Source organism: Rattus rattus, chromosome 7 (assembly GCF_011064425.1).
Source record: "Rattus rattus isolate New Zealand chromosome 7, Rrattus_CSIRO_v1, whole genome shotgun sequence".
Classification (NCBI taxonomy): domain Eukaryota; kingdom Metazoa; phylum Chordata; class Mammalia; order Rodentia; family Muridae; genus Rattus; species Rattus rattus.
In genome coordinates, this window is record NC_046160.1 from 83,594,207 (window position 1) to 83,608,375 (window position 14,169).

A 14,169-nucleotide genomic window follows, 5' to 3' on the forward strand; every position below is an offset into this window, starting at 1 on the left:
ATATCTCTAATTATTCACTATCTTCCATTGTACCTAATTTCATATATTCTTTTATTTTTATTTTAAAAAATTTCCTGTTATATATACACATTATATATATACATATATATGCACACACATCTTATACATATACACTGCACATACATACATATACATGGTTACAAACATTTCTCTAAGTGGAAATTTTATTCTAAGATATGCTGATGTAATTTATTGTCATTGGGTTAATTAACTATCCCAGTGGTTTCTTGTTTTACTCATGAATATAAAATACAGGCTTTCCTTAGCTACAGTTTGTGAAGTGTGTCTCAGGCTTCATTCTAGTTGGAATGTGTGTTGTGCAGCAGCATTGCCTTCTGTGGTAACAAGGCTGCAGTGGTCTAATGTGTGCAGCTGCAGGCCAAGTGTGGCAGCTGAAGATGGAAACATGACCACGCCACAGTGAGGAGCTAAGTATTTAGTTCAGTTGCCTAACGTTGGATAGTCACATATGGCTAGTAGCTACAATGTAAAGCATTTCATGCTCTAGAATACCCACAGTTTGAATCATTTTTAGTTTTGTAAACATTTGATATGTAAGAATGTTTACCTGAACACATGTCTGGGCATCGCAAGAATGAAGCATCTGCAGAAGCCAGAACAAGGTATCAGACGCCCTGATCCTGGAGTCACAGATGACTGTCAGCTGCCATGTGAGTGCTGGGCATTGGACCCAGATCCTCTGAAGAGAAGCTTGTGCTCTTAACTGCTGAGCCACCCCTCTAACCTTCAATAGTTTGAACATTTTTTAATCTTACTTTACATTATAAAATAATGTTAATTTTGTGCGGGTGTGCATGTGTGTGTGTGTGTGTGCGTGCGCGTGAGCACACGTGCAAGCCATGTGCCGTTCCTTGAGTACCATTTGTCTTGCTCTTAAACAGTTCTGTCATTTGGCCTGGACCTAGCCTAGGCTGTCTGGGCAGCCAGCCCCAGGAAGCTGCCTGTCTCTATCTCGCCAGCACTGAAGTTACTCATGCGCATCACCACGCTGGGCTTTTTCCTGTGGGTCTAGAGATTGAATGTGTGTCCTCAGTTTACAAAGCAGGCTGCTGAGCTTCGTCCCCAGCATGCTTTCTAGCTGTCCATAAAACGTATTTTCTATATCCCTGATTAGCTCAGACCTTCTCAATGCACAGTTCCTGCTCTTCCATTTACTAGCAAGGTTTGGACTTGTTATCTGTGAGATGCTATGAGCTGATTGGCATTTTAAAATTACTGTTTTTACAATAATTGGTTAAAATTATTGGTTATACATTTGTTTTCTTTTCTGTTAAGCTTTACTTACATACTTTTGAACTATTAAAAATTTACCAATTTGACAGTATCATTTTCTTGATGAATTCAGCCTTCTATTTTTGTATAGTAAGCCTCTAGAGTAATATTTTTAGCTCAGTTTTTCCTGATACTTACATAAATGGTTAATATTTTGTTTGCTGGCCCATTTGTGAACCTATCAAAAGCTACCTATAAAATGAGTCCTCTTGCCTGCCCAATTACTGATGATCCTTTGAATAGTGGTGTTGGTGGGAACTTACATGAGGACTCAGTGCTCTGTGCTAAGTACCCGGCTGCTGGCTGAAGGGTTAGGAGTTGAGGTGGTCCTGTCACCTTCCTGTGGCTGCTGTCTGCTCACATGTCCCTGGTTCTCTTGGACCATGACAGTGACTTTGCTTCACTCTGTCTTCCCGCTACTCTCAGTGCCTTTCTTTGGCAAGATTCAAACTAGAACTCTGAAGAAAAACTGTAAGTTTCATAGCACTGTAGTTCCAGGCTCTTCACGCAGAGAAGAGCTGGGCATGGTGGGGAGACCTGAGCAGGGCAGACCTCTGCAGACAGAGTAGCCACGCTTCTCAGAGCAGCTCACCCAGACATGACCAGAGGGAGAAAGTACTCCTAAAGCCAACTCTAAAGTTCTTGTAAGTCTTTGTTTGTTTTCCTTCTTAGAAATTTTACTTTCCATCTGCTTTTTTGCTTAAATATATAAATGTTTTTTCTTATAATTAGTTTTTTCTATAATGTGACTTCAAATGACTGTATATATCACATAAAATCCCTGTGTCACAATTTATTTACAGTATCTTATGACTAGGCCTTTAGATTGTTTCTGATTTCTCACCATATAAACAATGTTATCAATCTATATATAAATACATATGCACCATCCTGATAATTTTCTTAAAAGATATTGAAGGAAATGGAATTGTTTTGGGTAAAAATTGCATGTATTTTTGATTTTTACTAATTCCAATACCAAGTATATGTGTAGTGCGTACATATGTTTGCATGTACACAGACATATACAGATACATATTTATTTAAAGGTTATAATAATTATAAAGGTTTATTCCTTTTTAATTAATGTATCTGTGCTAGGAAAACTGAGGTTCCCCCTGAATTGGCATCAGGAGTTTGAATGTTACTTTGCTTTAGTTTCTTACATTTCTGTTGAGGCATGCGCACACAGTGCTCTCAGTGTGAAATCAAGAGCAAACAAATATACAGGTATTCTGGCATATTTTGGATGATTTATGTATTTTGCTTCCAAATAAATAAAAGTTGGGCTAAGTGATTTCCTCATCTTTCGAAGGCTTTGAGGTTACCTGGCTGCATTGCTGCTTTTAACCCTGATCCTCAGCAGTATCAGCTGCAGCAGCACACCTCACTGTCCACTCGGTACCTCACCGTCCACACGGTACCTTACTGTCCACACGGTACCTCACCGTCCACACGGTACCTTACTGTCCACACGGTACCTCACCATCCACTTGGTACCTCACCGGTACCTCACTGTCTGTCCACACGGTACCTCACCGTCCACACGGTACCTCACTGTCTGTCCACACGGTACCTCACCGTCCACTCGGTACCTCACTGTCTGTCCACACGGTACCTCACCATCCACCTGGTCCACACCGTACCTCACTGTCTGTCCACACGTCCACACGGTACCCTCACTGTCTGTCCACACGGTACCTCACCATCCACCTGGTACCTCACCGGTACCTCACTGTCTGTCCGCCCACGGGGTGCCTCACTGTCTGTCCACACGGTACCTCACTGTCTGTCCACACGGTACCTCACCGTCCACATGGTACCTCACCGTCCACACGGTACCTCACTGGTACCTCACTGTCTGTCCACACGGTGGCACTTTAAGGTACACCGTTGTCTCTTTGTAGCCCATAGCTCTGCTCTGGCTCTGAGTTTCACCTTCATCAACTAGCATTTTGTTGTTCTCTTCTGTGTGAACACTGTCTGCTATCTATGTCACTGCTACTGTCACTGTGGATGCATTCTCAGCACTTATTCAGATAGAGGGTAGGTCCTTCAGTAGAAGCTCAGGTTCTGTCATTAGACATAATACTTGAAAGAAAAGTAATAGTCTTTTACAGTTTTGTTGCCAAGATACTTTCCTGGGCATCATGTATTTTCTCTAAAACATCCCCACTGTACTCAGTTGGTTATCTCTCTTGGTTTAGTATTTCCTGAATAGATAGAATTATTTATTTATTTATTTATTTATTTATTTTTACTAAATTTACAATTAAGAAAATCAGTAAAACTTCCTGATAGAATTTCTACTATATAACAATGATTATTTGCTCTGGTTATTCTAAATTTTTCAGATTTTTCCTTTCTGCATATCAAAATTCAATAGCTGAGTACCAGCTTTTAGTGACTTAGAAATTTCACAGAAGATTAGATTTTTCCTGCTTAGAATACAAAACCCTGGAGAGATGGCTCAGTGGTTAAGAGCACTGACTGCTCTTCCAGAGGTCCTGAGTTCAATTCCCAGCAACCACATGGTGGCTCACAACCATCTGTAATGGGATCCGATGCCCTCTTCTGGTGTGTCTGAAGAGAGTGAAAGGGTACTCACATACATAAAATAAAAATAAATCTTAAGAAAAAAGAATACAAAACCCAGTGTGCAAAAAGTTGAGACAGTATGTTTATTTCTTTCTCAGTTTTCTGGTGATGTAATAGAATCCCTGACACTGAATGAGATTTTTGAAGAATATGTATTGTGACCCACTTCCTTAAGGTGGATAAGTGCATGATCAGATGGCCATATCTAATGTTGTTATGACATGACAGAAAACCTGAAGAGCCAGGGAGCCATGTTAAAGAGACAGCAAGCACATCAGGGTCACCTTCTAGTGTCTTTACTAATTTTTAGTATAATGTATTTTGATCAAATCTCATTTCCTTCCCTCCATTTCCTCCTCTTTCCACCCCTCACACCTTTCCCCCTGAGCTTCATGTGCTCAGAGTCCATTTAGTGCCACCTATGTGCATGAGCAAAGGACCGTCTATAGGAACTGGAGTAGGTTCTCAGAGCCCACAGCCCTAAAGAAACTGACTCCCTCTCCTAGCAGCCATCAGTTGTCAATAACTCCTCAGCTGGGAATGGGGCTTCATAAGCCCATCCTTGCTGGGACTTCATTAACTTGATCTTGTGCAGGTCTTGTTCATGTAGTCATATAGCTGCTGTGAGTTCTGTGTGCAAGGACCCTGTCATGTCTAGCAAATACTGTTTTGCTGCATCTGGCTCTTAAAATCTTTCTTGCCTCTCTGTTGTGATAATACTGAGCCCTAGGCCAAAAGGTTGTGATGTCCCATGTGGAGCTAAGAACTTCGAAGTATCTTATTCTCTGTGTAAAGACCAATTGTGACTCTCTGTATTAATTACTATCTATTGCAAGAAGAAATTTCTCTGATGAGTGTTGAGAGGTGCACTAATCTATGGATGTAAAGATAATAATTTAGGGGATAGTTTATTACTTTGTACATGTAGCAGGAGAATAATACTAAGTTCTCCCATAAGACCTAGCTAACTGCAGGTTTGGCTCAGTAGCACCACATCCCTGTTAGTGTGCACAGAGCCTTCCAGGATTGTGAAAACTAGCCAGTAGGCATGAAGATTCCAGGTTGGCACTAGCTTGGTTTCTTTACCTCTTATGACTCAAGTATGTGGTGACCTCAATGATTCATACTTACCATCAGCTTCTGAAGGGTAAATGATGGGACAGGTGGATGAATAGAGGAGGGCATGGGGACCAGGGGAGAGAAAAGTATGGGGAGGGATTATACTAACATTAAAGATCTTTGAAACAGCATCACTTTTTAACAATCCACTCTTGCTGTTAATAGTCTAGTTCTGTAAGAGCAGATGCTCTACACTCTTCTGAGAATTCCCTAAGTTCTTCAAGAAAGACAACAGCATATTCATAAGAGTTTTCATGTCCTCATCATTTTCTAATGGTTCCACTACCTCTCAGTGGGAAGCAAATTTCAACATGTCTCTGAGGGGACAAACACACTCAAACCACAGCCAGTTGGTTCTCTGCTGGTGAACCATTTGTCCGTAGCCATCATAGCAAAATGCTTTCCCTACCTGGCTTGTTTCTGACCTGTTTCCTTTCCTTTTCTCTTTTGAGATTTGAATACTGTTTGGGGAATTGATACTAAGTTTAGTTTAAGAAAACATATTTAAGAAAGCAGAACTCTGATATGGACAAATCTTGGTTCAGGGCTGGGGTGAAGAATAGCTTAGTAGTAGTAGTAGAGTGCCTGTTTAGCATGATAAAATGTTTCATACCCAGTACTGCAAAAAGAAAACAAGCAAAATCCCACAAGTTGAGACTTACCTATGTTATCCACTTCTGCCCTGAAAGTCATAGCCAGGAGTGATAAGCAGGTAAACACGACACTGATCTTTCCTCTTTCCATATTCTCAATGCCTACCTTGTTTCAAATCTTCCCACATCTCTTATCTTTCTCTGATCTGATCCCTGGTAACCCTATCAACCCCGTTCTGTCTAAGCTGTGCTCCTTCCTACCCCATAAACTCACCAATCATGCAAACATTTCTCATAGTTATACGTATTGTACATGCTATGCTATATCTTAATTTACTAGAATATGCAGTGGCATTGGTTCCAAATGAGCCTCTCCATTCTCTGCAGTTGTATTCTATTTCGTAGGTGAGTAACCCACAGCTGGCTGAGCAGTCTCTCATTTGAAGAACATTTCTATTGCTTTTGGTATTTTGTATCTCTGTGATTATCTGTGGAATAAACTCCTTGACATAACCTAAGTTGGAGGATATCTACATTTACACTCTTCAGTTATTTGCTCTCCTGTCAGATAAGATGCTGCATTCACTTTACTATCTCTCTGCAGTGACCGACCAACCATGCAAGGAGTTGTCAGACCCCTGATCTTTGCAAATCAGATATATTAAAGTGCTTTTATCAGTATACTGTTCAGTTTTATTTGCATGACATTGAATATCTTTCATTATGTATGGAGCCTTTTTTTTTTTCTATTCTTTTTTTCGGAGCTGGGGACTGAACCCAGGGCCTTGCACTTGCTAGGCAAGCGCTCTACCACTGAGCCAAATCCCCAACCCCGTATGGAGCCTTTTGATATGTTTCTTATCAGTTGCTTGTTTGTAATCTTTGTTTTTCCTCTTTTTATACTTAGATCTGTGGTTTAATTGGTTTTTGGGTATGATGAGAAGTAGAAGCAGAAGTTCATTTTCCTCATGAATATTTAATTGCTTTGTATGATTTAGTGGGAAGGTGGGTCCTTCCTTGTTTATGGCAGTTATATTTTTGCTATAAATAAGACACACGTGTGTATCTGGGGTCCTTCAAAAATTTTTTTATTACCTTTTCTACTTTCCTGTCTTTGCTTTTGTTGAGCAGAGTCAGACTCTGTAGCTCAGGTTTGTCTGAACTGAGGCAATCTTTTTGCTTTAGCGTCCCTGGTTCTGTGGGTATATGCTTCAGCTACTGCACCTGTTTGTCTTTCCTGTACCGGACTAGAGCGTTCTCTGTAGCTCAAGCCAGCCTTGAGCTCTCAGCAGTTCTCTAGCCTCAGCCTCCTGGGCACTAGGACTAAAAGCGTGTGCTACCACACCTAGCTAACATCACCATATTTTAATTATTGTGCATTTGAAACATCAACGGCTAGTGCTTTAAGTCCTCTGACTTTGTTCTCCAAGATTTCTTTGCTGGCTTTTGTTCTTTGTGTGTCCATCTGAACTCGTTAATTTGTGTGAGAGATATTGCTGAGAATTTGATTATTGTTATAGCTAATCCAGAAGTCATAGGAAGCATTGACACATTTGCAGTGTAGAATCTTTAGGTCTGGAAACGTTTGTATTTGTATTTAATACTGCTTTGTATTTCCTTAGAGGTCTGAAGTACATTTCATTAGATTGCTGTAGTATATTGGCATCATGATGGCTGACTGTGTGCTCCTCTGCCCATCTCCACAATCAGATGCAACAGGCCTTGGTAGTAGCATTTATCTCATGGTACTTTGCAAATACTGCAAATCTGAACATTTTCTCACCCATTACAAACATACTCTGATTGCACTCTGGGTACCTACATATCACTTCAGTTTGTTGCCAAATACATCCCAAGTATAATGTTATATAAATGGCATTTCTTACTCAAAAACTGAAGCTTAACATATAAGGTAAAATTCATGCTTTCAGTATACTGTCCTATGACTGACAAGTTTGTACAATCATGTGATGATACTATAATCAGAGTATAATCTTTACATTACTCCGTATTCCTTTTTCTCTCTTTGTAGTCAACATTGTCTACTCCACTGTTGGCCACCACTAATCTACTTAGCTTACAGTTGGCTTTTCCTATGAATGGGACCATGTAGCATATGGCTACTTAAGTGATTTATGAGGCTAAATCATGTTTCATGAATCAGGAGTTTATCCCCTTTCATCCGTGAATAATATCCCATTATATGAATATGCTAGTTTGTTAATTTAATCCACAGCTGAGGAGCATTTGTTTACTGTTTAAATTTTAACTATATGAATAAAGCTACTGTAAACATCTGTGGATAAATGTTTGGTTTTTGTTTACTTTGGGTAAATTTCTACAAGTGGTATTTCTGTCTTTGGGGTTGCAGTGGTGAAAAAGAAACTGTGCGTGCCTGCTTTCCTACATAAGAAATATGAGTATCCGTTGTCTCCACGCTCTCATCAGCACTGGCTCTCTGTTTCCTTCCTAATAGGTATACAGCATTATCTTTTTTATTTTTATTTTTCAGATTATAATATAATTTCAATATTTCCCCCTTTCCTTCCTCTAAGCTGTTGCCAGCTTCAACACCACAGGGTAAACTGTGGCAGAGTGTGAAGTCACCCATTGATCACTCAGCAGACTTTTTCTGAGGGACTAAAGCTTGATTCACTGGGCCAGCATTCCCTGTGACCAGTGAGAAACTCTCTGAACTCTTTAAATTCTTTGGGGCTTGCAAGAAGGAAAAGAGAAAAATAAGGGTGGGGAGATCACACACACACACACACACACACACACACACACACACACACACATTTGGCGGATGGAGCAAACTCCAACTAGCAGGCTACAACAAACTTCACATATATACATATATACCCATACATATATTTGGTGGATGGAGCAAACTCCAATAAGTTGACTCTAGAAACTTTATATTTTTTCTCTTAACCTTTCTCTTAACCACCTAAGACAGAGTATTCTATGTGAGAAAAAGATTACCTCATAACCACAAGTTACATATTCTCTAAAAACAGTCACCACAAAAGCATACTCTTCCAAAAACAGATTAAGGTCATTACATGAAAGGGAATTGCAAAAGGATTATTGATTGTGTGCCCTTTTGAAACTTATCCCTAACTAAACACTTCCCAGCTAGTGTTCTCTCCACAAGCCCAACATAATCCCAAAGCAGTACTTCTCTTGTCATTGATTAACAGAGTTTAAACAAGCCAGTCTATAGTATGTACTTACCAAGAGACAGATCACCATCTATCTTATGTCTTATTTTTGAAGTCCTGTTCAGTTAAACTGGTGAATCATTAGCACTCTTCTTAAACTCATTATAGATTATTTATTCTTTATTCATAACTCTGTCTTTTCATGGTACACACCGAAACCTGTGGCCACATCCCTATATCACAAGATCCAGGAACTCAGATCCAACCTAGAATGAATGTTTTCTTTGACCATTAACTTGTCCCAAGCCTATTTTTCTCTTCCAAGTACAATTACAGGCTTGTAGCACCTGAAAACTCACTATACCTACTTTCCAACCCATGCAGGCTTTACTTAATATTCTACAAGGAGGGGCACATTCTACCTTTAATTCTAACTTTATTATGTGTTTCAGGCAAAACAAATTAAATCATCTTAAACTTTCTATCAACTACTCTAACTTCATAAAACTATTTAAATCAAAACAGGAATTCTGTAAAATCATTAATTCATCTATAGTGTTTCATGAAAGTTCTTCATGTTGATCTACAGGAAAATTTGACCAAGGAGTGGGCTCTCTATCACCCAGGAAGTAACCACACAAGGCTCTAGGCAGTGAAGGTTTCTCCATGTCCAATCACATCCTGCCAGATAATGACAAACATGACAAGGCACATCAGTAGCAAGAAGCAATCCTGGGACAAAGCCCCTGGGGCTGTGTCTCTCCAGGGCACACCCATCAAAGCTATGAAAAAAGTGGGCCTTCTCCAGGAAGTTCACTTGCCCACTGCAGCTCCCCTGCATGGCATTGGCGCTAAGCCCTCCCTTACACCCCACATGCTCTCTTTCAAATCCATGACCTCTCCTTTTTCATTAATTGTTATTATATTCACATATGTAAATACATATATTCCTAAGTATATGCTGTCAGTGGTATAATGTTGTATATGTATCAGGACAGAGCATTTGATATTGGATAACTAATTGGTATGCTCTTCCATAGGGAAGGCTGTTCTTCCTGGTCTCAGCGTTTCTTAGTTGCTTGGAGTTCTTTGTGTAGAACTGAGACCAAATGGACTTTTTCTGTCCACATTGGCATGTCTGTTGATGTGATCCTTGATCAGCTCGTGTTTGGGCAGTCATGTTGGTGAGACTTTATAGTTATGGCTTTTGATATCACTAGGAGATATTAATGGAGTTTGCTGTGAGATATTGCATAATATCTAAGGATCTAGAGATATGGCCACAGGTTTTTGTGTGCACCATGAAAAGGCAGGGTTATGAATAATGAGTAAATGATCTATAATGAGATATTACATAATATCTCCCAGCAAACTCCATGGTCCTCTGGTTCTTACAGTCTTTCTGCCTTCTTTTCCATAATGTTCCCTGAGCTGTGGGTGTGGGTATGGGTGTTGGTGTGGGTGCGTTTGATAGATGTACCACTAGGAGTGGGCGCCATAACACTACAGTGTGATTGGTTGTGGTTTTCTGTTGTGGTCTTCATCTATTGCAAAGAGAATTTTCCTTGATAAAGGAGGAGTAAAGACTACATCTGTCTGTGGGTTTAAGGACAAATGCTTAGATTTTTATTAGAGACTATGCTGACACTCATAACTTGTGCTAACCAACAAGTCTCTAATTAGACTTAAGACCCTCTCAACAAGAGGGAAAGCATTCCTGGTACTGGAAACCTACTACTTAGGGACAATGAAGTCATGAATCTTGGAGGAAAATCTCTAACCACAATTCTACTAAATTTGCACAATCCTTAGTATTATCTTTTTTAAAAGGTTTTATTTACTTTTATTTTCTGTACATGGGTGTTTTGCCTGCATCTGTGCATCACATATATGCAGTGCCTGAAGAGGCCAGAAGAGGGCAAAGGAACATTTTCTTACTCCAGAGCCCAGGCTAGCTTCAAATTCAAGATCCTCTAGTCTAAGCTTCCCAGCTTTCTAGTTAGTGAATTGCCACTGTGCCTAGCAGCACAGTGCAATTTTAATTAAAAAACAAATTTAGCATATTGATTATAACATCTAGCTCCAAAGGGTTAAAATAGCCTAAACTAATATTAATTAGACAAGAGAGGCTTTCCATACTATAGGTAATAACTTTTCTGAACTATTTCAATTAAGGCAGAGTATTATTATTATAGAAAAAGTTTGATTTCTGTTATATACTTTATACAAGTATCAATTCCTGACAGAATTTAAACACCAAAAATGAAACTTTAAAGCACAATAGATATAGTTTTAGATTTTCATAAGGAGTTTATGAAACATAGCAAAGTGCTAAATACAGAAGAACATTGTAATAAAATTTATTATGTTAAATTAACGATTGTTCTACATCAGTGTTAATTTGTGAAGAGTGAAAGGTGCACATGTGTTTATGCAGTAGTTTTGCATGTTTAGAATATGTTGTTCTCCTCCTGTATTTTCTGTTTATCATTCTAAATGCCTCTTGGGATTGGATGTTCATTTCCAGCAGAAGTTTTTCTGCTGTAATTTCATTGAATACCCTAAGCTTTAGTGTTTATCTTAACTCTTTCTATCTTATGAGTTCTTATATTTGGTCTCTTGATTGGCTTCTGAAGTTTGTGGTCGTCTGGGTCATTCTTTTTGTTGTTTGTTTGTTTGTTTTTGTTTGTTTGTTAAAATGTGGTGTGTGGAGAGATGGCTTAGTGTTTAAGAGCATTTGTTGCTTTTCCATATGACCTGAACTCAGTTCCCAGTACCCAAATCAGGTGACTCACAACTAGCTATCCCTCCAGCTCCAGGCATGCCCTCTTCTGCACATACATGGCATACACACACACACACACACACACACACACACACACACACACACACACACACACACGATACTGTCATACCATATGCATAAATAATAATAACAAATGTATGTGTGTATGCATGCCCACACATACACATGTTAATGATATGAATGTGACATGCATGTAAAGGTCTGAATACAAGTTTTTGGAGTCAGTTATTCACTTTTTGCACAAGCCTGAGGGCCTGAGTTTGATCTCCAGCAACTATATAAAAACAAGGCATGGTGGTTCTCACTCATAAACTTAGTACTGGGAAGGTAGAGACAGAAAGATCCTCTGGGGCTTGCTGGCCTGCCAGTCTAGTTGAATCAGTGAGTTCTAGATTCAATGAGATGCCTTGTCTAAAAAAAAAAACAAAACATAAGGTGGAAAGTGATTGCAGAAGATACTTGATAAAAACCTGTGACTTTCATCTGTATGCACACTGAAGTGCATCTGCAACTCTCAACACACTCATGTGTAGACACAGAGAAGCATTGCAAGGATCCTAACAAATAAACAACAAAAGCCTACTCTTAGAGGATGGGTGGGGGCAAAATACAATCACGAGATTCATTTGTTCCAAAACTTGAGTGTTTGCTTAGTTTTTTTTCCTTGTTTAATAAAGAACTTCGTACTGCCTTAGACTTAGAGCATTTTAAAAAGAAAATAATGGTTGATTGCATCACACGACCAGGAGGACAAGTCTCTGGGCTGGCCTGAGTGATGGTCTGAGTGGTATAGAACATGTGACTAGGGGCTGGAGAGATGGCTCAGTGGTTAAGAGCACCAACTGCTCTTCCAGAGGTCCTGAGTTCAATTCCCAGCACCCACATGGTGGCTCACAACCATCTGTAAAGAGATCATCAGAGAACATCATCTCTTCTGGTGTGTCTGAGGACGAATATAGTGTACTCATATATATAAAACAAGTAAATAAATGTTTAAAAAGAAAAAAGACCACGTGACTAGAGTGAACGTGCTCAGTTGCCTTTGAGAGTTGAAAGTCATCTATATTTTGGCATTTTGAGATAATTAGATGAGGTAATTGATACTTTGTTCAACAGGTGGGTTTTCAGAGAAGTCGAGTGACTGGAGCTCAGAAGAGGAGGAGCCAGTGAGAAAGGCAGGGCCTGTCCAGGTCCTCATCGTCAAAGACGACCATTCCTTTGAGCTGGATGAGGCTGCGCTGAACCGAATCCTCCTGTCTGAGGCTGTCAGAGACAAGGAAGTGGTTGCTGTGTCTGTTGCTGGAGCCTTTAGAAAAGGAAAATCCTTCCTGATGGACTTCATGTTACGATACATGTACAACCAGGTAGGGAAGTCATTTGTTCCTGGGCCTTCCACATTGTGTTCTGTTTCATTACCATGGCGGCCTATATAAAGGCTGTGGTGTAGCTATTCCAACCTAAGTGCTCTGGAGACTAACCACACACATGACTTTACCTGGATGCTACTGTGCTGCTTTTACCTGAGGATATAATTATGTTTTTCTTTTTAAAATTAGCTTAATGATACAACAATGAATTGTTATAGTATTTAAAATGTCAAATAGGTAGCTTTTAACATAAAACTTTCTTTTTAATAATTTTCCCACAATGTTTTTTTTTCCTCTCCACAATATTTATGATGACATTCTTAAAGCTTGAGGCAAAGGGACTTGACAGTGCTTGGACTGTGTCCTTCCACTGACGTTAGTGTCTGGGTTTATCTTCTATATGTACTCATTCTTCATTCCATTCATCACTCCATGATACTGAAAAACTTCAAATTAAATTGCCAATGTCAATGCATTTTCTCCACATCTTTCAATGTAAATTATACACTACTCTTATAGCTTTTGTTTTTGAATAAAATCTATGCAGAGAGGCACAAATATTAGATGTACACGTTTATTTTTATAAATACACATCCCTGTGCAGTCTAGAACTCAAAACAGAGCACTGTCATTTCCCTCAGAAAGTTCCTTCACAGCCTTTCTTAGTCTGTTCTCACCTTGCACCATCCTAGAGGCAGCTGATAGTGTCTGACAAAATCATGTGGAACAGAACCACACCTCCAAGGACCTTGGCTATACGAAGTGCAGAAGGATGAATGGGAAACTAGGACAAGGCTAGAGATCAGCAAAGGGAATATTCTGGCATTTTCCCCACAATGAATTCCAATACAAATATGGAGTATTGCAGTAGAAGAAATATACCACCTACAGAACTTTATATTCTGGAACCCTTAAGATCAGGGCAGAAGGATTATGAGTTAAGAATTAGTTGACCGGACAAAATGGCACACACTTAGGACAGGGAGGCAGGTGGATCTGCATAAGTTACAGACAAGCCTGCTCTACAAAGCAAGTTTCAGGACAGCCAAGACTATACAGAGAAATCCTGTCTCAAAAAAAAAAAAAAAAAATTAGCCTAGACTGCATAGCAAGTTCCAGGCCAGGCTGAGTAAGCCACACGACAAGACTTTGGCCTGAGTGTTTATAACACACTTACCCATTTTTAGTTTAATCTTTTATGTCTGAAG

The 14,169-nt window shown here is 39.5% G+C and overlaps 1 protein-coding gene across 1 annotated transcript in view; it reads left to right on the forward strand.

Annotated features, from left to right (window-relative positions):
* Positions 1-14,169, forward strand: part of Atl1 (atlastin GTPase 1) — a 91,101-nt gene that overhangs the window by 30,630 nt on the left and 46,302 nt on the right. The window contains exon 3 of the mRNA XM_032907871.1: positions 12,711-12,958. Coding sequence (XP_032763762.1) covers positions 12,711-12,958 — 248 coding nt within the window. The remainder of the gene's footprint in view (positions 1-12,710; positions 12,959-14,169) is intronic.